Source organism: Coffea eugenioides, chromosome 10 (genome assembly GCF_003713205.1).
Source record: "Coffea eugenioides isolate CCC68of chromosome 10, Ceug_1.0, whole genome shotgun sequence".
Taxonomy (NCBI): domain Eukaryota; kingdom Viridiplantae; phylum Streptophyta; class Magnoliopsida; order Gentianales; family Rubiaceae; genus Coffea; species Coffea eugenioides.
In genome coordinates, this window is record NC_040044.1 from 32,189,851 (window position 1) to 32,215,309 (window position 25,459).

At 34.5% G+C, this 25,459-nt stretch overlaps 2 protein-coding genes and 1 non-coding gene across 3 annotated transcripts in view; 2 read left to right on the forward strand and 1 right to left on the reverse strand.

Annotated features, from left to right (window-relative positions):
- Nucleotides 1–1,499, forward strand: part of LOC113750685 (PH, RCC1 and FYVE domains-containing protein 1-like) — a 12,322-nt gene extending 10,823 nt beyond the window's left edge. Inside the window, exons 3-4 of the mRNA XM_027294636.1 lie at nt 3–524; nt 932–1,499. Of these exons, the coding sequence (XP_027150437.1) occupies nt 3–524; nt 932–1,091 (682 nt within the window). The 3' untranslated portion in view covers nt 1,092–1,499. The remainder of the gene's footprint in view (nt 1–2; nt 525–931) is intronic.
- Nucleotides 1,500–12,809: 11,310 nt separating this feature from the next.
- Nucleotides 12,810–16,010, forward strand: LOC113749632 (exonuclease DPD1, chloroplastic/mitochondrial-like). Its single transcript, XM_027293445.1, has 4 exons — nt 12,810–13,060; nt 13,633–14,276; nt 15,381–15,586; nt 15,696–16,010. Exons 2-4 carry the CDS (start codon nt 13,699–13,701, stop codon nt 15,917–15,919), a joined length of 1,008 nt encoding a protein of 335 aa, XP_027149246.1. The 5' UTR covers nt 12,810–13,060; nt 13,633–13,698; the 3' UTR covers nt 15,920–16,010.
- Nucleotides 16,011–17,602: 1,592 nt separating this feature from the next.
- TRNAT-AGU lies at nt 17,603–17,676 on the reverse strand. The gene has a single exon. It is a non-coding gene; the product is annotated as a tRNA-Thr (tRNA).
- Nucleotides 17,677–25,459: the final 7,783 nt, after the last annotated feature.

Genomic DNA, 25,459 nt, shown 5'->3' on the forward strand with positions numbered 1-25,459 from the left:
AGATTGCCACCAGGTGTTTATGATACTGAAAACATCAGGCTACCTTACCTACCTAATGGTTTGGAGCCAAATGGCATACAATATCCAAATTCAAATGGAGAACATCATTCCAGATCCGATTCTAACAGCTCTTATCTGGCCTCTCAAATCAGTGGTGACTCCACAATTAATGGCGTGCAAGGTATTAGTGAATTGCCCAGGGATTCATGTGGAAGCAACGAAACCAATCAAAGCAATCAAGCTCAGGGACTTTTAACCCCATATGGGAGGGATCGTCTCGCGGATCTTAGAGTTCCTAACGGGAATCAAGATTGTCAGGCACGCAACAGTGGTGCTTCTGAAGCTGGAAATAAAGGTGGGCCTTTCCAAGATGGAGAAAATGGCTCAAAGTCTAGAATTACTGTAGTTCCTGGTAATGTCAATCAAGTTGAGGCTGAGTGGATTGAGCAATATGAGCCTGGTGTGTATATAACACTGGTAGCCCTTCGAGATGGTACCAGAGACCTGAAACGAGTGCGCTTCAGGTATCTAATATTACCTCTTTTTTAAGTGAGATTAAATGATGCACGTCTTATGTAGCTTGGTATTAACTGCTCTGTGGTTTTTGCGTTGAATGATTACCTGGTTACTTACTACTAATCAGTGTAACAACATTAATTACTCTTTATAATGTAAAAGACGTTGCTTTCTTCTTATGAAGTCATCACAAACTTTCTTAGTGCATTTCTTTAAAAGGTAATTCTTGTGATTCATGTCTTTGTTTGAGAGCTTTGCTTGTCTATCAGTCAAATTTTAGTTTTAGGATTTGTTTTGATCTAGGTTATTTTCTGGAATTGATTTTTACCTTCAGGAAGATACACTTTCCAGTAAGAGCATGTAGTGATAAAATTTGTTATTAACTTAGCATTTGACATCTGAATTACATCTGCAGTCGAAGGAGATTCGGAGAACATCAAGCAGAGACTTGGTGGTCAGAGAACCGTGAAAAAGTTTATGAGAGGTATAACGTGCGCGGATCCGACAAGGCATCAGTTTCTGGGCAGACTGCCCGCAGGTCAGAAGGAAATGTCTCACCATCTTCACAAATTTAGCAGGCAATGCAAATTCTCCATCTCTACTTTTTTGTTAGCTGTCATGCTGGTGGTTCCAAGGCTCAGCCACACCGGTGGGAGGAAGCCAAACCTCCTCTTCTCTAACCCTCCTCCAATCTATTTTTCTTCTTTTATTATTTATTTCTTGTTTCATTTTTTCTTGGGACTCAACCCTCATACACTTACTGTTGTATTTTGTAGTGTATATAAGAGTCCTCCAATTTTTGTAGTTGTGCAGAGAATTTCTGTGCCTGCTCTTCCTTTCAATCTTCTTTAGCTTTAGTTGATATGTAGCCAATAGCCTGCCATTCTGGCAGAATCAATCTCTCTTGTACCTCAAGTTTGGGGGCTGCACCAAAATGGCCTCAGAAGTCCAAAGTTTCAACTGAAAAACAAATGTTGCCCTCATCCTTTCCCATGCCAACTTGATAAGGACAATTTTATACGAGCAATTACTACCCATTTTTGAGTCCTGTGAGCATTGGTCAAAACAAACTAAAAGATGAAAAGACTTTTGATATTTTGTGCAAATTATTTTCCCAGTTGTTTCAAAGAACTCCACTAGTCTGCAACTCAACTTTCAATCTAGTTCACCTTCTCCCCCTAATTCTTCGCTGCATCATTGGATCATGCCTCAGAAAGAGCTACAACCATTGGATTCCTAAAGAAACAGAAATTATTGTAAGGAGTCAAAAGGAGAATGAAGTTTTATTCCCAATAACCTGCCATCTGGCGCAGGGTTGGAATCTACTTTTGTGGTTGTTGTCACTTGTCAGACCAAGAACTTACAGCTCTGTTTGGATTGTAAATTATTTGAGATATTTTTACTGTAACACTTTTTGTGATGTGATGTATGTGAGATAAAAAGGTAATTGAGAATGTAAAAAGGTGTGTTGGAAATTGTAATGATGATGTAAGCAAATAAATTTTGACAAATAATCTTCAATCCAAACAAACCTCAGTCTCTTAACAATTATTATATTGGCAAGATTTGTTCCATGTTGGATATTTTTTTAATGGATTATTTTTGAGTAGTTTTTTTTTTTCCCAAAAATGAAAATTTTGAACTATAAAACGTTTCTTAGTAAATGTTAGTACTTCACACAGAAAAATTTACTGGTTTTGACTTATTCCACACTAACCCCTTAAATCCCAATTGAGTAATTGAACTGTCATCTGTCTTACTTAACAACTATACATCTTCAACTAGAATTCGTGCTTTGTCAAATTAAGGTACTCAGTTTGGTAGGGAAGGAGCAATTGATGCCATAGAGAGGGTCTTTGTGTCTATTAGGAAATCATTTCAGAAGAGGGTGGAGAGATGGGTCAATTTGTTAGGATGGGAAAAGATAATCTGATTTTATGTAACAAATTTTATTTTATTCTTTTGACTAACCAAATAGTGCTAGTTATATCCCCTCCCCCTCTCTTTTTCTGTCAAAATTGAAGATATTATGAAATAAATTTATAATTGTGATGGGAAAAAAAAAAAGTCTGTTGAAACTTTTGGAATCACTTTCTTGGTGTATGGCTCAAATTCTGAGGACTAAAACTAGAATTTCCCCTGCATAATTTTGAGTACTCAAAGAAATCAGAACTGCATTCCACTGCAAATAGAATAGAGTCATAACATATACTAATTTCTTTATTTCTATGTTGCATTATTATATAGTAGAGAAGCAAATGCTGCGAACCAGCAGGTGAAGGAGCAGACATTGGTTCGTTATTCCGTTGACTGCAAAGATTGTGTTGTGTTAATTCAAGTCAGCTACAGTTGTTATGACTGTGACTGAGGATTTAACTGCATTAGCTACCTCCATTATTTTCTTCTTCTTTTTTAAGGATATTTAAATGGGATAAAATGATATTCCCTTCCACATGGACATCAATCATGTCTTTTTAGTTGACCAACTATCTTAATAATACTACCAGTTACAATAACAACACAAACAGTCATCTGGCCATCTAAATTTCTTGTCGCAATTCATGATCTACATAGTGCCATAAGGTCAATGAAGATCCTCAGGAAAACCCTCAATTTCCTCTGGAGAATGTACTGTAGTCTACAATAATGCTAATATTCTACACCCCCCCCCCCCCCCCCCAAAAAAAAAGAATAGGAAAATCCTTAGTTCATCTTGAGAAACTTTACTCTGCATTAGATATCCAATTGATCTTCAAAACCACACTGGATTCAATGCTTGTTTGCAGTAGTCTTTCTTGATTACATTATGGACGGTTTCATCATAATGTAATCTAATGTGTTTGACGTTAATGGATTCACTTCTTCATAACACTGAATAAATGTGTATATATGTTATTCGTTGAACAGTTTGGATCAGCTGTTTTTGGAATGTTTTTAAAAAACTTTACTGTAGCGGTGTATATGAAAAACTTTTTACTATAGATGATTAGATGTTTTTGGGAGTATTATTAATGGCTTTTTTTAGGGATGTTTATGAGAATATATTTTGAAGTATTTATAGAATTTAGGGCTTTAGTGAAATGTTTTTCTTAAAAAAAAATTAAAAAACCTAACCTACGCACCACCCCTCCCCTCCTTCCTCCTCCGTCCTCCACCACCATCACTGCACCTCCACTTTCCCCTCTCTCCTCTCTATTTATCCCTCTTCCTCCTGCTCCCTCCTTCCTTGCAACCCCCTCTCCTCCCATTCCCCCTTCTAGTTACGGCCCTCTCCACCTTGCAACATCAGTGTGTTTGGATTGTAAGTTATTTGAGATATTTTTACTGTAGCACTTTTTGTGATATGATGTATGTGAGATAAAAAGGTAATTGGGAAGATAAAAAGGTGTATTGGAAATTGTAATGGTGATGTAAACAAATATATTTGGGCAAATAACTTACAATCCAAACACAAAATATGTCATTTCGAGAAAGCAAACAGTCCAATTTCTTACCATCTGATGGAAGCATATAGGACAAGTTTATTTTTTTTTTTTTCAAAATGTCTTCCCTTTTTATTTACGGACAGAGGTAAATAATTATATGGAGCCTCCCTCGTGGCCTCTTTTGTTTTTCCTTCTTACTTAGCTTGGGAGATGGCAGAGATAGGGATGGGGGTTGTTCTTTGGTGGAATTTTGGAGAAAGAGGTGTTGGTGGTGGTGGGTGGTGAATGGTGGCAGTAGGTGAAAAAAAAAAAGAAAAATGGGATAATAATTGGTAATTTTTTACATATTTTTTTCTATTTTCGTAAGATGTATTTAAAATTGTACACGTTTTTTAAGTTGTTTTTGGTGTTAATGTAAACTCCAAAAAAAAAAAAAAAAAACAAAGATGCTAATCCAGACAAAAAGGTGCTAATCCAAAAAGAGCCAAGTTTGTCAAAAAAAAATACAAAAACAGTTTTTCAAAAAAAAAAAAAAAAAGGTGCTAATCCAAATAGAGCCAAGTTTGTCTCACAAGTGCCTGCTAATCAGTAATCACTCCTTAAGGTATATAAATGTAATGGAGTCAATCATAAGCGTAGTGTGTACAATGTCATACTAATTTCGATATAAATTGAGCGTACTAACGAGCGGCCAATGAGCACCATCCTCTGAAAACCCAATTCACGATATGCACTGCAAATGCAATTGTCTTTGATTTCCCTGTAGTTGTTTTGGCAGTTTAGCTTGGAGATGGACAGAAGGCAAGAGCTGAATGGGTTGACCTCCTCCTCCTTGATGACTTTATTAAAGGTAATCGATAATTAAATATAACATGGGGACTTCAAACCCACCTACTAAGTGGCACATATGTCGTCAGAAGTCAGAACTGTGAGAAAAATTTCTCATATAAAATTGGATACCTTGCAAGATGCCTATGGACAGACCTCCTTGTTTTCACCAAACCCCTCTTTTGATTTTTTCTCGTGGTCTAGAAAGCACATTTCAATTGTAATATAACCAACTTTGACATTACATTCTTTGGGACTTTTCAAAATCTATCTCACATGGTTGATGTCGCAAGCAAGAAAGACATGGTAGAAGACTTTGGCAATATATTGCTATTTGATTTCAAGGGTTTGGGCGGCTTTGAAACTCAGCAACATGTACAAGACTTTATTATGCTTAACCCAACCCTTGAGAGCAATTTCAACCAATAGTTCAAATTGGTTTGAGAGGGACGAAAGATCAAAGAAGATTTCAGAAAGTAGAAGTCTTGCAATGAAATAGCATGCACTAAATGTGGCACATATAGATTGGTGGATTGTGTATGAGGCACATATAGTATGTATTCAGAACAATTTATTCTCAACTAAATCCACTAAATATTTTGTTCCTTGCATGATCTGCAATTAGGTGGTAGAATTTACTGTTTAAACAAGGAAGATGAAATTCAGGTATTGATATTTGTAGAAAAAAATAGGAAAAGTATATGAATGCAAGTTAGAACGCAAAAATTGTTAGTGTGCGTGTTGACGTAATAGGTTAAGTATGATTTAAGTTTATACCAATGAGTTTCAGCTGGACTGTTTAGAAAAACCCTTTAAACAATAAGGAAAAGCAAAAAATTGAAATTAAACGAAGTTTCCAACATAATTACTTTCCCATGTTCACACCATATCCAACAATATTGACCATTATGAAAATTCAAATGTTTAACTTTCTCCAAAATGCTTCCAAATTGCCGTTCGCTGTCATAGTCTTGTCATTGCACTTTGATGTAAAGAAAGCCACTAAATGTATGCAGCATAAAATATAAAAAGATTTGGTAACTTTCTTTTTTGAAAAAAAGAAAAGAAAAGAAAGTGTACTAACTAACATAACAATTTTCATAAGTAGCTAGATTAGTTACCACAAAAAATAAATAAAGTTGCACTTGCTGCCCGTAATTACCAACTCGCAATAATCTATTCTCTTCGTCTTCATCTTGGTTGATAAGTTCCTTGATGTCTCTATAGTTATTTATCCTTGTTATATGTATAAGATTTCTTATTCGCGTTGAAAACAAATTTCTTTAATATGAATTCGAGCCGAAAAGTGTACAAAGTAACAACAAGAAAACCTAAAAATAATAATAATCATGCTAACAAGAAAACTAAAATATTTAAGTGCGCCCTAGTATGCATTTCTCAGATAATTATACAAAATTATTATGGGGTTAATTACTAAAAGAACGTACTAAAGCCATATTTTGTTCATCTCCTATGTCTTTATTATTTCACTTCCTATGTCTTTTCTTTTACTTATGTTAAAGATTTCTGAGGGAACTTATTCTTTACCAAAATTTTATTCTTTACCGTACGTAAACAATAGAGTTCTCATCAGACCCCAAAAAAGAAAAGGAAACAGTCTACACTAAACAAAATGTCAGAAGTTTCAATATAAATGCAAATTTTGATTTTGCAACACGTACAAGAAATGCATTTTTTGTATTATTGGCAAAATAATGCATCAGAAACTGTAAAAATTTCAAGATTCACACCATTGGTGTGCTGGTGTCTGAACAAATTAAAAGCCAAATTTCTAGAGCCAAGATCACTTGACGCATGACGCCTTCTTCAGAATTTTTACATATTTCACTGCCAAAACTAATGAATATTCCCTAGTGTTCGATATAACATGATTTACTATCAATTGCCTGGAGGAAAGAATTTTTATATGGCTAAGTATAAAAGTGCAAGAAAATTATACCTCAAGAAATAGCAAATATGCATTGACTGATAACTTGAAGGTAGCAGGATTTGTAACTCATCCCTCACATTATACTGAAGTAAAACCCAAAATAATCACTGGGATTCTGTAAATATACATGTTAGGCACATATTCTTCTTTGTTTATCTCATTAAGACAAGGAAAGAAAAAATTAATATAAAAAAATTAATAAAACAAAAACAAGAAAAAAAAGGTTATATTCATTGTCACTACGTCGTCCTTCTATACAGAATATGTATGAATATCAAACTCCTTGATACTAGCAAAACGTCAGCGCTAACTTTTTTCTTGAGTTGGCTGAGAATTTCCATAGCAAAATAGCAATATATGTTGTGCAAAACAATGCAAGAAAGAATTAATACTCACATTTACAAATACTACTATCCGTCACCTCAATCCAGAATCCAATTGCTATCTTGATGATATAACTAAAACACGAAAAAAGAAACACTACCACTTTTGGCGTGAGCCTGTAAGTTCAGGCCTTGATCATCAGTGAAATCTTTGAGAGTCATCTGCCCCTATGCCGTTGTGCCTTTGAGAAGGACCTGAAGGTGGAATGGGAACCCCTTTTGGCAAATATCCGTAGAAAGTTGTAGGAGAATAATTACGGGATGCTATTGATGGCTGCACCCTGAAGAACTGTGTATGTCTTGCTCCCTGAACATGATGATCGACAAGTGAAACAATGGACAGTATCATCAGAACTGATAAAAGCCTTAGAACTTTCCTGCCCATTAAGCACGTTAGGGCCAGTCGTATGGGTAGTTTGCGTGTGTGTGTGAGAGAGAGAGAGTTCTGGCCTTGGTATATTTATGAAGGAGGTTTGGGCAGGAGAAGGGAAACAGAGTTTCTTTTGGAGGGGGATTGGGTCGCAGAGTTGAAAAACTTGAAATAGAGGATGATATGGTCGGTCTTGAAAGCTATGTAATTTTTTCCACTAATAAATGTGAGTTGGGCAGCTTCTTTTTTTCTTCTTGTAACAAGAGGGTCCCCTCTCCAATTAGAGGGGATGAATGGGCGCAGGCAGGCATGCCAAGGGGAAAGTGGGGGCTGGCTAGGGTTATGGGTTGTGGGACAAAGAGCCTCTAGTATTAGGATTTAGGAGTAAGCAATCCTGATAAGCCATATTATAGAGTATAAACGTTCAAGATTTCCAATGTTTTTTAGAAAGTGAAAAATATGCTGTGTGTAAAATAACACGATATAAGTGTACATTTAACTTTTAACCCAAAACCGTTTGAAGTTAGTGTCAACTTAATTATTGAATTTTGAACGTGAATTGCATCTACTACTTAATAATAATTCTAATTAGTCTCAAACCATGAATTGTATCCAATAACAATTCTAATTTGTCTCTAAATCAGGAAGATGGTTCTTGGCGTAGGCAGTTGTCATGCTTGGTCAAGTGCTGCCCCTGCGGCAAGAAAATTACAAACAAGATATTGTGTGTGTCTTGTGTTGAGATGACTTGTATCTGAAGTATATGTTGGAGAAAACAAACAAAGCGGATAGGTAGAAACATGGGGCCATTAAATGCAGGCTCCGGTATATTTTTTTAGCATTCTAACCATTAAATTTTCATACCATGCCATCACTGATCACACCAAGATGTGTTTGTAAAGAGAAACCAAATATGTTCATGCACTATTATAGTCCTAGCCATCTTATTTTCAACTTCAGGGGTACTTTCCCAATGAGAACCTGTGCTTATGGTCGCTATATAAAAACTCATGAGACAAAGAAAAGTTGAAGCAAAAACCAGAAAGAGGAATGCCCAAAATGGTGGAGATGTGAGGGAGGAAAAAATGTAACCATGTCGCGTTGTTAGGTGAGCAAGTGGACCCAATGAAAGTAAATGCCCGCCTGGTGGTAGAATTGTTTAGGCTTGAACCCTCATCCACAGGGAATATTGTCTCTGCATAGGAGCTCTTAGCTGGGAAAATTCCCACAATTTTATTACTGTGTTTCCACTACATGTTTACTCCATGACAGCTTTAGAAGTACTTTCTTTCTTACTTAGGCTTGATATGAATGACTGCCCAAGAACACTAAGACCTCAAAGGTTGCCCCCCTACAATGTTTCCCAAGATTGATTTTGGTGAGGTTTTGAACGACTTGGGTGAATTTTATAGTTGAGGAGTTAGAGATTAGCTCCCAAGAGGACAGTTTTACATGGCTAAGATATATTAATAATACTGCACCATTAGGTAATTGGTTAGGTAAATCACTGTACAAATTGGTACGTGACTAAGTACTAAAGTAAAATTCCCAAAAGCATGTTGAAATTACTAGTACTGTTTTTCTCCACAAGTCAATGGCGTATCAGAGTAAGATTGGCTCTAATGGAGCAATATTTTTAATATTCTATCACTCATTTCGGTGCCACTGTGCTTCTCCCATCATCACTGTATTTCACTGCTTTTTGGTGCTTTCTTGTGATTTTTTTTTTTTGTCCTTTTACTGACGATATTTAAGGGAGGAAAGAAGCTATTACAATAATGTGCATTGAGTACAAGCATCCATAAAATTTCCACGAAGCCTATGGAATTGTTCACATTTTCGCATCGTCATACTCGAAGAAATTGTAATGTACAAGAGATTTAGTACCAGTAAGGTCCTCGCATATTTGAAGCTCCAAGGCTTCCCCCCGGGTCCGTCTCTTAAAGGAGCCCTTTGAAATTAGCCTTTATTTTTTATATCTCAATGTTGAAGGAGTATCCATTCTCCTTTTTACTTCTTACATATATACTAAAATACGTGAACTCTGCACAGTCGTAAAGCAACATTATTGTCTTGACAGTAGGGTTGTAATCAAATCGAGTTGCTTTCGAGTACCTCAAGCTCAACTTGAGTAACAAATGGAGGTACTTGAACTCGACCTTCGGTTCGTTGAGTACCTTTTTTTTTTTGTTTTCTAAGCTTGAACTCGAGCTCGAAATCGAGTTCAATCAAGCATGCTTGATCAAATATGAAAAAAAAATCTAATCACAAATTTTCAATAATCCACGTGCAATTATCCAAAACACTTAAATTAGTATTAAAACGATAAAAAAAAAAAATTAGCCATGTCTAGATGAAAGTATGATTCAATTCCATCAATAAAAAAAAATTAGAAACTAGAAACTAAAAATATCGTAAATATAAAACTAAAAGTAAAAAATAAATAATATAAAAATTAAAATAATGAAAAAAAAAAACTCAATTAGTTCAATTAGGCTTCCTAGCATAATATTTTAAAGCTCGAACTCAACTCAATTTGCTACTCGAGCTCAAGTTTGAACTCGATAAAATCGAGTCTGAGTTGAATTTTTCTCGAATCCAGCATCGAACTACTTATAAGTAGCTTGAATCACTTATGCCCCTACTTGAGGGTGAACAATTGTGCCCCTCAACTTTGCAAAAATGGAGAACATGTTTCAAAGTTTTATACATTTTAAAGCATTTCTTACAATCACTCCTCTCAACTTCGGAAAATATTCTTATCCTTTCACTTTACCCTCTTATACCTTGAGAAGTCTTCATCTCTTGTTACATGAATTGCCTTCCTCATCAACAACTTCTTTTGAACGTTTCTCCTATGTAAAATTGTTTCGGGGCTACTGTAATACAAAAGTGATCACTATCTAAAAATGCAATAACATTAGGAAATTTAAAGCCAACAAAAAAAAAAAGAGCTCAAAACAAATACATAAAGGTACAGATTTGATCCTGCAATGCAGTGAATATGGCATGAATTTAGGACAATAAGGTATTTGACGTGTGCATCTCGCTTTTGCAAATATTCCCTAACAAATTGTCTTCCAAGGTATTGGCAGCTTCCTCTAATGAACAGCCTTAAATTGTAAATTATTTGCCAAAATAATTTACAAAAATTATTTGGATTGTAAATTATTTGCCAAAAATTTATTTGCTTACATCATCATTACAATTTCCAACACATTTTTTTATCTTCTCAATTATCTTTTTATCTCACATACATCACATCACAAAAAGTGCTACAGTAAAAATATCTCAAATAATTTACAATCCAAACGGAGCAACGTGTTCTTAATTAATTATTTGAAGTTTATGATTTGGTTTTTTGGGTGAGCTTTCTTAATCTCCCGATCTTAAATGCAAAGCCCAAAAGACATTTGTATGAGCCACAATGTTGGTTTTTTGGTGTTGTCTCCCTGTTTTTGTTGGTAAGTTGTACGGGATCCTAAAGCCCAACTTTCGTGGATTGTGCCTTTACAAATCCAACAATGAATTTTGGGCTTCACTTCGCATGTAATTGAGGTTGCGGATGCTAATCCAAGAAAGATACGAGAGCCTTAATTATGGATGACTATGGTCCATGCTAACTAATCAACAAACCCACTCTTTTTTTAATTTTTTATCTTTTTGGTCTACTATGCACTAAATCTACACGTTTTTTTTCTTTTTCATTTAATCTACTGTACGCCGACCGTCTTTACACTTTTGAATAGACGATAAAATAATTATAATTTGAATTTAATATTCAAATTTTACATATGTGAAAATAAATCCAATTTTTCTAGTGTATATATTGTCAATATATAGAAAGATCAATCTCTTTCTCTCTTTCTTTCTGGGTATAAAAGAGAGAATAATATCAGCTAGTTAACGTTGGATTCAACCAAGGAAATTTTAATTCCTCCAATATCATCATAAGTTCATAATCTACACGTATTGTTTTGCTTTTGTTTGCATCAGAATGTCGTGAAAGTTACTGATTAGGAGTTGCAGAATATTCTTGGAATTTCACGATTGCTGTGAATTGGTGATAGCACTGCAGCCAGCAGACCTATGCAATTGCTCCCATGATAGTATTATAATGTTTGATTGATTCCAAAAAAAGAAAAAAAGAAAAAGGGGGCCACCTTATGGATCAATTCAATCCGTTGATATGATCCGTTTGATGCATTTTACGTAATAAGCAAAGAAACTGCTGCCAACATTCTCCCTACGCAAAGCAACCAAGTAATTTGGCCCGCCAAGAAAGGAATTTTCATTATACTGTTGTAAGGCTGTGTTTGAGATGAAAGCTTTAAAAACAGAAAAATCACCACCACCAAAGAAAGAAGAAAAAGGATGGGGAGATATTAGCTCAAAACAATGTGATTTTTATGGATAGATGATGCAGAAAACGGAGTTTGTTTTCATTCCTAGTGGTGCCTGATGCTAGCAAATATTAAGTGGCCTAGAAATCCTTCCTAATTAATCTTAACTTTCTAAAAATCTAATACTTGAAATATCTTTTAACGAGTGCCTAAATGGACACTCATTAAACAGACTTATTGCATACTAGAAAAACAAATAAGTTTGTTAATGTACTTTTTAAAATTGAATTATGAAATTTACAAGTTATAGCTTGTGGTATAGAATGTTTTTTGGTGTAACAAATTGTCTTATATTTGATAAGTGCAATCCTACTGCATTCTAAAAAGATATTAAGCCTCCCCAAAATTCTAAAAGTTAGATTCTATAATTTTTGAATGTGCCTATATAAACTTTGCGCAAAACAAAAAATTTCTCATCCACTAATAACCTAGAATTATGGCATCAAGTCCTGATCTTGATAATTGATTTTATTGGATGACAATTATGAGTGTTAAATAGAGTTATTCATGCCCTGTAAATATGTACTTATACCAAAAATATTGAAAAGATTCATTATTTGAAAATTTCTCATGTCCTTCATTCTCCCTAAATTGCCAAACCAAACCACATATATGATCTTTTATTTATTTTTTTTAACTATGATGTTTTATTTCTCTCCAATCCTCTTTTTTTCCTCCAAAACTACTTTTGACTCTATCCTCTTCTGCCCCCCACCCACAACAAAAAAAAAAAAGAAGAAGGAATCTACCCTCCTTGGTCACTTTCTCCCAGCTATCCAAACAGGCCACTACAATTGGTAAATTAGCTAACGTCAAAGAAGTGTAAAGAACCAAAAAGAGAAGTTTAAGAACATGGATCACTTTTACTATTTGTGAAAAGGCCCGAAATAAATGGATCCGGGCCACAAGATCCGCAGTTCGTGGGGTGGGCAGTTTGGGTTCCAATTTCAACTGTACACTCCACGTCTCCCTTTTTCTCAAATTCTTCAAGATTTCCACCTCCATTTCTCCCCCTCAGAGATCTCCACTCCATCCATATTTCCCTTCATTTTCTCCTCCTTTCCTCCCTCTAACCCACTAATTATTTATATCTTATCTGTAGCAGTGATCAACAAACCATATTACTACTCCTGAAGTAGGTCACTCATGAGTGAACGCTTCTTTGCAAGTGGAACACTTCCCAGGCAAGTTCATGATTTTTCTGAATTGGGTTTTCGATTTCTGAAAATGGGTCGGGCGCAAAATCTCATCTTGGACTCAATATTACCGTTTTTCTTTGAATATGTATTGGTTTCGGTTCGGGTTTCTGGGGATGCGCTTGCACTGTATGTTCATTTGCAGAATGATTACCAAATGTTTGTATGATTGTTCATGCGAAATTTCTGGTGAAGTCTGCAACTTTATATTCACTTATTGGGAACTTGAATATATGTTGAAACACAGGGAGAGCAAGGGTAACGAAATACTAATGAATATTATTAATGTACTCCAAGTTCCTTTATATGGCCTATATTTTGTTCTATACAATCTTGTTTCCATGTTAGCAATTTATTGACTTTTTCTCCTACTGTTGATCCATTAATTTAAGTGATGACTTGAGAAACAACATGAAATGATCATTGCTGGTGCTGTTGTGCCTTTTCTGCTTCTTGTAATCATCTGATAGAAGATTTTGTATGTTTGTAGACTCACTATTGAGTTCTGCTTGTACTGATATATGCAGCAAGTTAAATACAAGTTGTCACTTCATTTGCAGGTTAAATCAATTCATTTATTTCCAGTGTTTTTTCCGATATCATCGTGTGGTGATTCTTGAGTTCAGATGAGAAAAGTTGCAATGTGCTTCTCACTGTTACAATTTCCAAGATACAGGATTCATGCTTTGGCTAATTCTTGGTGGGAAACTTTTCCCATCCTGAATAGAAGGGCGGGAATCACTTCTAGCTTCAAGGTTCTTGGTTCTGGTAATTATGGGCCTCAGGGAAGACAGTATAGGAGGTATAGCAGACAGATAATAACCATGAAAACAGAAGGAAGAAAAAAGGATAGTTTAAGTAGCAAAGGAAACATAAAAGATGAGATATTGGAGGAAGCTTTAAGCACTAATTTGAATACCCATAAATCTAGTGTGGCTGACGTAGAGAGGACCCAAGTTCTCGATATTCGAAAAATGATTGCTGAAAACAAAGAACTGGCCAAACTTGTATCGTTTATTGTTTTTGATATTGAGACTACTGGGTTTAGCAGAACGGAGGACCGGATTATTGAGATAGCTCTCCAGGATCTTGCAGGAGGTAAAAACAGCACCTTCCAGACTCTAGTGAATCCCAAATGCTATGTTCCAAACTCGCATGTACATGGTATTTCAACCCATATGGTTAATAAACCTGATGTTCCAAGGTATTCCGTTCTAAATTATTATTCATTTTCTTGTCATATTGCTTACATTCAGCTTATATTGTGCGTGGTCTAGCATTTATGTCCTGTCAATTGAACCTACTAATGATTTTTTGCCATTCATGTCAATCATAATTCTGAACATTATGGAAATTTGGTAATCTCCTGAAAATAGAGTTTATATTATCTGCTACTCAAGTTTTGATGTGATCATGAGAATCCAGTTAAAGAAGTTACTTTTACATGTAAGTCCTGTTTGAGAATTCTAGACAAGACTCCCATGAAAAATATCGGAATAGCCCCAATGCTGAGGTTTCCTGATGGAAGCTTCCTTTCCCCCCCCCCCCCCAAAAAAAAAATGAGTAATGTTACTCTCACTATGTGCTCTTCACAAGCGTGGTAGTTGTCTTGGTGGATTCAATGCATGTTGCCTTGTTTCCAAAACAGCTTGCATTTTGACCGTGTATGGGGGCATGGCTTATTGCTAGAATAAGACTGGATCTCTTATGTTTCTCCAAAACCATGGCATACTCTTTTATTTCTGGAACAACCGTGAATGATTATCATCCAAGTCTTGTTAGCGAAATACTGTTTCTTTGTTTATTTTTATTTTCCAAAAAAAAAAATCAGGAGTGCGTCTGTGTGTGGTGGTCACCGGTACTGACAAAGAAAATGACTCTATTGAGCCAATAAGCATTGTAAGGAGGTTTACTAATCACCTTCCTGCAACTTTTGGCTTCAGAAGCACTTGTGCCACAAATTAAAAATTTGGTGCTTTTGAGATAACTTTCAATGTGAAAAACATTAAACAAAGGTTTGCCTATGTATGGGTAGCTCAAAACTAAGATTAGGGTAGCAAAATGTTCGGAAATTTAAACCTCTTATGAACATCAAGAGTAGTTATAGTAGATATACTCTCAAAAATCATAATCAAACACTTTTCTTTTTTGAAAGCACTTCACAAGGATTTTGAAACAAATACTACTGATTGGATAGCTTTTGCATTGGAAGGTTTAAAATAGCATGAAAAATGTCAGTAGAAAGTCTATGGATTTTTCTTTAATTGGAGATATTTTTCTTTGTCCTTATCTGGTTAACCTTTTGCAGGATGGAGGAGCTGATTCCCATTTTACTGCAGTACATTAAAAGCCGCCAGAAACCTGGTGGTTTTGTGGTTTTAATAGCTCATAATGCTCGTAATTTTGACGTTCCCTTCCTTGCTGGAGAGTTTAGTAGGTGCTCTTACAAGATTCCGCCAGATTGGCTCTTTGTTGACTCCCTTCCCCTAGCGAGGGAAGCTATGAAGTCCAAAGGTTTCACCCTCTTCCTCCTACCTTCCACTCATGCCCAGATTCTCGAGTAAAGTTTTCTGTTTGCATTGCATAATTGATGAGTTGACTTGGTTTTGATGTGGCCAAACAGGATTTAAAGGAGCTTTAAAGCTATCATTGCAAGCCCTTGGGGAGACTTTCAAAATCCCTTTAAAGGGCTCTGCTCATAGAGCTCTTGCAGATGTTCAAATGCTGTCCCTGATTTTCCAAAAGATCACCTTTGAATTGAAATTGTCGGGTTCTAGCATTATTGAGAAATATTCCTTTAGTGACTTAGAATTGAGAAACTCAAAAAAGAAGAAAAGTTCTAGCTAGACTAATACAGTTCTTCTGCACCTGTAATTGTAATTGTTGTAACATTTCTTACACATTCTTTATTAATGAAAAATTTTAGCCATTTTTATTACATTGCTCTGTTAATTCTTCATATTTTTGGTGTCAGTCTGTAATATTTACATTTTCAACTCGACCATTTCTGTGGAGTGGGGATGCCTGCTTGTTTGTCCTTGGACGCTTTTCATCTTGGCAGATTCAGTGCTCTTGCAACCTTGGTGCAGTTTCATATCACCACCACTGTTTGGGGAAAAAATCCTTTGTCAGTGGATGGCAAACTAGTTTACTTAGTAGAGAAACGTTCGGGTTTGTTCAATGATTGTTCAGACCAACTCTAAAATCTTAATCCACATCATCTCTCCAGTCGGATCTGTTGCAGAGTTGTGTTTCGATGAACTCTAAAAGGTCTGCTGCTGGTTTATTTGAGCTAATGCTGATGGAGTGTGACTTTCATTTCATCTAATGCGTTTAATATTCTTTTTCTTTTTCAAAGAGTGGTGTAGAGGGTTGAAATGGTGAACCATGAAGAGAGCCGTTAATAGTTTTTAAGTATAGGTGGCAAACAAATCTATTTAACTAAATTTACTCATATCCGCCCGTGAATAAGTGGATATGAGTATCTTCAGTTTTTGTATATGGGTATAAAAGGATTATCTAATAATATTCATTTATTAAATGGGTATTATTTGGTAATTCATCAAATCCAATTAACCCATTTAGATTTGTTTTCCTCCAAGCATCCTCTCTTCCCTTACTCATATTTTTTTTTTAGATTTTTCAATTTGTTATGATGTTAACTACTTTTATTTCATTATTATTATTATTATTATTATTATTTGTTGATTTTATCTTATTATTTTATTTTCTCGTAGTTTGTTAACTTGCTCATTTTTCAGTATTACCAATTTATTACAAGTTTTAGTCTCTTTTCCTACTTTTTCAAAATGAAATTTTAAATTTGCACACGAAAAAAATGCTAGAGGTTCAAAGTTTTTGTATTAAGTTTTTATGTTAACTTTCATAGTACTTAGTTCAAATTTTTATATTCTTATTGTTCAATTTTTAAATAGCATGTAATTTTGCGACATAGAATACGAATGGAAAAAAATTTGATAATTAGACTTATTGAACATAATAAGTAAATATTTAAAACTAATGATGGGTGCAAAGGGTGGTATAAATTGATAACTTAGTTAGCAAAAATGAATTTAAATGAATTTACAAAAAGTTAAAATAAAGGGTTATAAATGGGTAATTGGGTTACCCAACTCATTTTTTGACTTACCCATCTATACTCATCTAATTAAATGGGTATAAATGAATTGACTTACTTATACCCATTACCTATTTTAACCAACCTAAACCCGTCTAAATCATCCATTTTGACACCTCAATTTTGAAGTCCTTATTTCCACCCAAAGAAATTAAAAGAAAAAAAACAAGAAGAAACGGTTTAAGAAAAAGAACCATGAAGGGACGCAAAAACAGAAAATGCTTTATTTTTTGGTGTGCTTCTTAACTTTGATGCATGAAAAGAAGCAACACTTTATTGACGTTGGTGTTATTGGGCGAAAAAATATTCAAGTAAGAGGTGGCGTATGGCCACACTAAGGCTAAGCTTGGTAAAAATTGGGGCCGAGGACAAGCAACAAAAATTTGGACGGCTGCTTTCGTTGAGAGTCGAACTCAAGACCTCCCGCTTACTAAACGGGTGCTCTAACCAACTGAGCTACGAAAGCTGTTTGGGAAGTTTAAAATAAAGAAATTAAACATAGAAGATTATGCAGATTTGCAGCCAACGACACCCCTCCGCCGCCTTTTCATTAGGTATGAAAATATGTGGAAGATATATTAATGAAAATTTAAAGGGATAAATTGAGAGTTGTAACTAAAGAGGTATTATTAGGTATTAACCAAAATTTTGAGGCAAATTGGCCATAGAGTTGAGAATTTCAAACCTGTCATTATATACCTCTTCTATAACCTAGTTTATTATTTTTCTCTTTAAAATAGGTGTTGTTATTTGGAAATTTTTTTAAAAAAAGCTATTATTATTAAGCATAAATTTTAGAAAAAGAAGTTGTTATTTATAATTGTAAGTAAAATAATTCAGAAACTTCACGTACGCACAAAAGAGTATTGTATTGCCCACCAAGGGAGACGAGTCAGTGCAGTTGGGATCTGGTACGATTCAGTTCGATTATTGTACTTTTTACATTATATTATTGTATTTGAGATAAAAGCGATATAGATGAATAAAATATTTAGCATATGTTCAGTACAACATTATAATATATTTTGTATAGTAAAAATTTAAACATGTATAATAACTGAACGGAATTTCATAAAATATATAATTGTAGTGAGTCCTTATCCAGAAAAAGGATGTGTGTCCGAATTTATGGCTCAAAGCAGAATATCCACTTTGACATGATTTTTAATATAAAAAAAGTTTTGTATGAATCCACACGTCAATGAGAAATTGCTCAATTGGTAGCCCATTTCGGTTAGGCCATCATAGTTGCGAAGGATTGGCAAAAATACACCGAAAGAAGCTTCTGATCTCATGCCAATCAATCAAAAAAATATATACAAAAGGGCTAATTTAATTTCCAATTTGATAACTACAATCTACAATAGCTGAAATGTATCATCTCCTCTCGGGCAGCAGCAAAAGAAATAATCAATTGCAACTCATGCATCTGAATCTGTACACAATTCATTTAGAGTCTCTCTCTCTCTCACACACACACACACATACATATATATATATACACACACCTCTAGTAGTATACATATACATATATATATATATATATATATATATATAAAATGAAACTGAAAGTCTAAGGAACATGAACCAATTCATATCTACTTAATTTGCAAGTATAATTTAATTCTTTTAATGTCTACAAGATGCAATTCTTATTAGCATATCACTGAAAATTCTATTAATGATGAAGTTGAGGATGAGATAGTAGCTTTAGATCCTAGAAAAGAAGCACTCTAAGCATCAATAATTCTTCATAATTTCTTATCACAATATGAGACCAGAACTTTTAGATGCAACAAGAAAAATTAGGGATAAGATTCAAGTATATTTAAATTTTAAGAAAAACAAACAACAAAATACTCATATTTTTGAAAAATATGATATGTAATTTTAGTGAATTATTAATTTATGATATGAATGGGATCAAAGGATTATGTAAAATTTCTTAAAAAATTATTATCTTATTATTTTATCAAAATTATTCATTTATTGGGATCGAAAAAATCATTATTTAATAGAAGTTATTAATTTATGGAGTATTAATTTAGAGAGGTTTTACCATACTAAATTCTTGTTCTTCTTTAACATTTTTGGCCAAATGATGGTTAATTATGATTTACGTCATAACCTCCAAGCGTAAAGCTCGTGATTGACCATTGATCGGCATCTTGGAATTCAAGAGCACAATTAATCCAGTCCAAATCCCCTCATTCAAAACACGTTGTAGACTTTGTTACCAAACTAGAATTCCAACCAAATTCCAAAATTCAGCTGCACTAATTGCAAGATTGATTGCTTCTTTCCTGGCTCAGCTTATCTACATATATACGAATAAATGGAACATCCTCTCATGGTAAAGAGAAGAATATAAGTAATTAAATCAACAAACTCCCTCCGGAAAAAGGATTGATCTCTATCAAATATGTCTTTGCTAAGTTATGTTAAAATCTTCTCTACAAGTTAACTGAATCAGAAGATACACTGCTTTTGAAGTTGTAAATAATGGATGAAGAAAGATTTGATTATAAAAGCAATCGTTCAATAGTGATTTTTTTTTTTTTTTTTTGGTTAACACAGGGGTGTCCGGGCTTTGGCTCGACTAATCTCCTGCGCTTGTGCATCCTGTCCCCCCAAAAATACACAATACGGCAAAAGGAGTCGAATCCGACTACACGGTGTCAGAATCTAACTAGGCAACCCCAGCACCAGTCGAGCCAACTCCGAGGGGCAGTCGTTCAATAGTGATTGCACATCAAATCTATTCACTGGTATTGCAAAAATGGGTTTACCAATATACAGTAGAAGTGGCAAAAACCAGAGCTTGACATATTTGACTCATTTAATTTGCGATAGAGAAATCTTTGAAGGTAGAATGTTGCGAGAAATAAATCCATCAATATTTCATGCAATTTACACAAGTTCTTATCCTGTATGCATACCAATCACTACTATTAATAGGAAAAGAAAAAAAACATATATTGAACAAGAAATGAAATCATCATCAATTCTTTAATCATTTCTATCCCATTAGTCAATGAAATTTGTATCAGTGCAAGAAGTAAAAAGACATTAACGTCTCTTGACCGCATAGTCAAGAGTCTATAACACAATATTCAAACCGTGTGGCAAGTGTTTCCATCTTCTTTACTAATGCCAACCTAATACATAATACACATTTTACACACCACAGCATTGCTATAAGCTTCCTTTATTTTACACGCAGACACGCACTAAAAAAGACACACACACGTACACACGAGACAAAGAATTAATGACATATTTTTTTTTCCTTTTTCCAATCAAAAAAAGTCTTGATTGTTGACAAATGCCACTAGAATATAGCTAGAGGAGAACCCACATCCCTGAAAACATTGCTAATAATTTTCTTGATTTGGTTTGGAAGAAATCTAAAACTCTGGTCATTGTCCTGTCCGTCTTTGTCATTGCACCATTTTCTCTGGAATCCCAAGTTTGAAAATTGAAATAACTTTGGATGAAATTTAGGGATTACGTACAATAGAGGAATTTGGCACCATTGACTATTTGGTTCTTTAAGAACTAGCCCATGGTTATCTATTAGTATGTTCCATGACACAGCTTTAATTTTTTGATTACTCGTTTATTTGCTACTTGGTTTCTCATCATTGTACCTGCCAATGATATCTTAATTGCCATTAAATTGCCATAAGAGTATGCTTTTCTTTTCTGAATTTGGAAGAGAATATACTAGGACAATTTATTCGTATGGTAGAATAATAGGAGTATTCTTATACTAGAAAGAATACATAAATTTGAATATATAACCTCACATATGGTTAGACTGTAAACCCCAATACAATCAAGTATATGCACTCTTGGTATCCTCATGCCTTCCCTTCAAATCTTTTTGACCACTAAATTAAAACTTGAGGGCACAAAAATATTATTGTCTTTTCTATCCACTCATCAAGAAAGACTCAGTCTATATAAGAAAACTTTTATGTGCACATCTATTTTTTGAACTGTGCTCCATAGTGATTGATCAGTTGTTTTCAATTCAAAATGGGTTTGAAGTGTTAGGCAGGGAATAAGTGAGTGGAAGATGAAACAGCCTTCCTTGACACAGTAAAACCCTTCTTTTTACCTACCATGAAGCTACTTGCTTTAAACGCCCTTCGGGGTTCGGTTCACTGGTTGTAGTCCCAGTTGGGGGAGAGCCAGGTCACGGGATCGAATCCCCGGTTTACCGTGGCTGGTGATGCTTAGGGCGAGCCGCTCCCAGCCCGCAGTGGGATTAGTTGGGCCGTACGGTAACCAGTCCATGAGCCCAGATACCCACTGTGTAGAAAAAAAAAAAAAATGAAGCTACTTGCTTTAAACATATGGTGGTGAAAAGAGAATGAACAAAATAATACCTACATATTCCCTGGAATTGAAGTAGTTTTATATGAAGTCATATATAGTTCCAATGACTAAACAGTCAAGTAAGTAATATTACCCACCAAAATTAACTTTTTGCCTAACAAATTTGTCCCATAATGTACTTTATCAAGTTCTATGGTAGTGTTGGCAAGGATAATTACAACATAATTAATGTAGTGTGGTTGATGTGTGAATCCATCCAGGGTAGAAAGGTGCGCCAGGTTGAAGCTTTTCAAGTATCCTTGCATTTGACAATAAAATCTATCAATTCATGATAAGAGTTACATCCTTAGAAACCATGGGGTTCAAGGCCTGATATAGTGTCAAATCCAACTAGTCGAATCACTATAGACAACTACAAATTTTAGCTCAAGATATGGAGCAATCAAATGTATATTTGTACACGATATTATGAATATCTTCATTATTGGTTGTTTTCATAGTCCTGGTGCCCTTTTTTTTTTTTTTTGGGTTATTCTCTTATTTGTACACTTTCAATCAAAAGACTATACAAAGGTTTCCAGCGAGGATACACCGCCCACATGGATTGACAATTTGCATCATCAAAACTACTACAGCAAACTGGTGGATATCCCTACATATGAGGCCACTAATAAGAGACATCGATCATTGATTAAGGGCCTAGTTATTTAAGATTTAAGAAGGACCTTAGTCAAAAGATGGTGGAGTTTTTTAAGATTTTACAAAGCAGAAGTATCATACGTGTAAATTCTGAATGCATCATCAATTAAGGGCCTACTCATTTAATAAAGATATTTCCTTGAAAGGTTAAAATTGCTTACGAGGCCTCAAATATAACAATATTGCCCTAACACTTTCCCCCCAATTAGGTGTATATAACTTAAGTAAACTATTTCCCCTTCTTGTACCCAAGAAACTCTCTCTTGAAAGAATTACAATGTGTGTGTGTATATATATATATGTATGTATGTATTTTTAGACTCACACTTGGATATGTATGTATGATTTAGATTGTGTCACACCATCTCACCAAGTGTGTGGCACAGTGTGAGCGATTAGAATTTTTAAGACCTGGGTGGTCGGTCTACCCAAGTCTAGGTGCTTTTATACTATGTCCTTTTCAATTGATCTTATGGCAATATAATAATTTGTTCATAGAAACAAGAAAAATAGAAAAATAAGAATTCCTCTTTTACAATAAAGCTTTCACAATAAAAATCACAACGGGATTAATTACGGAAAATAGAATGATTAATATATCTTTAAGGAACAAATAGTGAATATCAATTTATATCACTTCACAAAAGAAAGTAGGAAATCCTTAATCCAGATGGAGATTTCCTTCGTAAAACCGAGTCCCCGTCTTGACAATTGGTCACAATAACAGCATTAGCGCTCCGTTGATTTGATGCTTTGCAAAGTTCATATTGTTGGCAATTTTTGGAATTTAACAAGACAAGTTGGGCTTGATTTATCTAGTTTAACAAGACAAGCATTAGCAATTAGTTATTTTATTCCCTCCTTAAAATATTGATTATGACCATAATTAAGTAAATGATATTGATGGCTATTGGGTAATATTATAGTGCGTAAATAGATTAGAAAAACTAAAAAGAATTGACCATTTTCGTGCAGATGATGGGAAGAGACATGCATGTAGATATACTTATGCAAGTAACTTTTTACTGTGGGAGTTTCTATGCGATTAATTCAAAAACCAAAAAAAAAAAAAAAAGAAAACTACAATTTTAACTATTAATATATGAACCAGATGAGATTAGAAAGAAAATAAATGACAATTAATATTGCAATACTTTGTGATGCTCTTGGCTTTGCAAAAAAGTGCAATTTGCGTCCAACCAAATAGACTATTACCTACCCTTGGAAGTTAGAACACAGACCAAATGGAGTATGTTATTCTATTTTAACCCAGCAGAAATAAAATAATTTAGCAGATTACATCAATCATGCAACATAAACCCATAATCATAAAATATACGTATTGCTCTTTTATGGTTTCTCAATCACTGGATTTAATTAGCACGTTATATAGTACTTTTTTACCCCCTCCATGGGGCTTGGTGAGGAGAAAATTGTGTTTATACAAATTCCATATTCCAAAGGACACTATGGAAACTACTAATTTTAAGAGACCAAATTTCTCATCTTCTTACCCATTTTGGTGATCCGAACTGAACTCATTCAAACTTTTTTCGACATAAAAAAAAAGAAGAAAATCTTCTTGTCCTTTCTTTTACGTCTTCAATTGAACTAGAAAGCATGTGGCAGTAGCTGCTGCATTAGTTTCCCATAACCATTTCAGACAGAAAGTTGAAATAGGAGTTTTAAGCAAGAAAATGAAAAAAGAATTACTGCATCCGGATTATAGAGATGAAAAGGAAAGTCATACAGGGCTGGAATTTGGTGAAGTTTTTGGCTGATTATTTCAGGTATTAAGTATATATTAACAAACTCAAACTTCAGAGAAAAGAATGACTGACAAAAATGTGCATATCCCCAATTTTCCAACCCTCCATTTCAAGAAAAACTACTGATTCCAGCTTAGAAAGTTCTTGACTTCGCAAAAACTGTTACTGATTAATCTCTCTTATATCCGCAGGCCTAAAACCATACAATACTTTCAGTATATAATGTGATCACAGTGAAGAGGGAAACAAAATTCTTCTTACTAATTACTCCATGATTCATCACGCATTTGAAAATTAAGTTCTTTTCATTTTGGTCAGGATCAATGTACCCAGATAGTACTATAAAATTCTTAATAGTTTAAACAACTCTCTCTAAACTCCGTTTCTTAATAATCCGTGCTGTATGAGCACAAACACACATGTACATGCTTTACAAATTAAAACCATTAGCCAAAACTCGAGCTACGATCTAAAACACGTCAAAGTTTTTAACTTAAGATTAACTTAAGAGCCCATCAGACAAATAATAATGTTCGTCTAGTCTTCACAGTTGGTTTCATGGAGGATGATATTTATGTTGGTAATGAATGACAAAAAACACAATTCATCACTCTTCTGAAAATCTCTCGTAACACAAGTTAAGCTATAATAAGACGTCTGATTCTAATAAAATAAGATAATATTGGCGCTCTAAAAAGGCTTAGATCCTTTTATTTCATCAATGCTTTTTAAAACAAAAGTTCGGGTGTTCGAGATATTTTTAAAAAATGCTAATATTATTTGCCTATCTACTATTTCTTTTGACTTGAACTCTCGAGTCTTGATCTATTGGGTTTTTTCTTCTTTTTTTTTATCAACACAAGAGTATTCCAACTTACGCTGCCCTGCGGCTGGATTCCCCACCCCCCTCCCCGGGGCGGGGGCCAAGGAGAGTCTTGATCTTTTGTTGATTACAACTCCTTTGTAGTTAATTTAACGGTTCAATCTCTAGAGACCAATTTGTTTACCTCAATCATAGTTGGTACATCACCTCTTCTAAGTTCTAAGAGGAAAAATATATTTGATGCATCACCTAATACAACACGGAATACAGGACCCCAAGATCCAAAAACAAATCCCGTTTGACTTGGATACCCCAACACACATGCCACAACAATTCATGCATATACTACTAAATTCCATAATCCCAATTTTCCAACACATACCCAACTAATATTTCAACGCGTAGGACCCACGCTCCTATATGGAAAAAAAAATCAATTTTTAAATCCTAATTCAATTCGAAAATTTCACACTTGGACGGTAGTCGTACTCGTTTACTTTAAAACTCGTCCCAAACTTTGACCAAAACGACGTCATCCCTTTACCTCTCTTCCTCCTCCTTTCATATATATATAGGATATAAGCCCCCCATTTTTCTACTCTGCTAAAGCGATC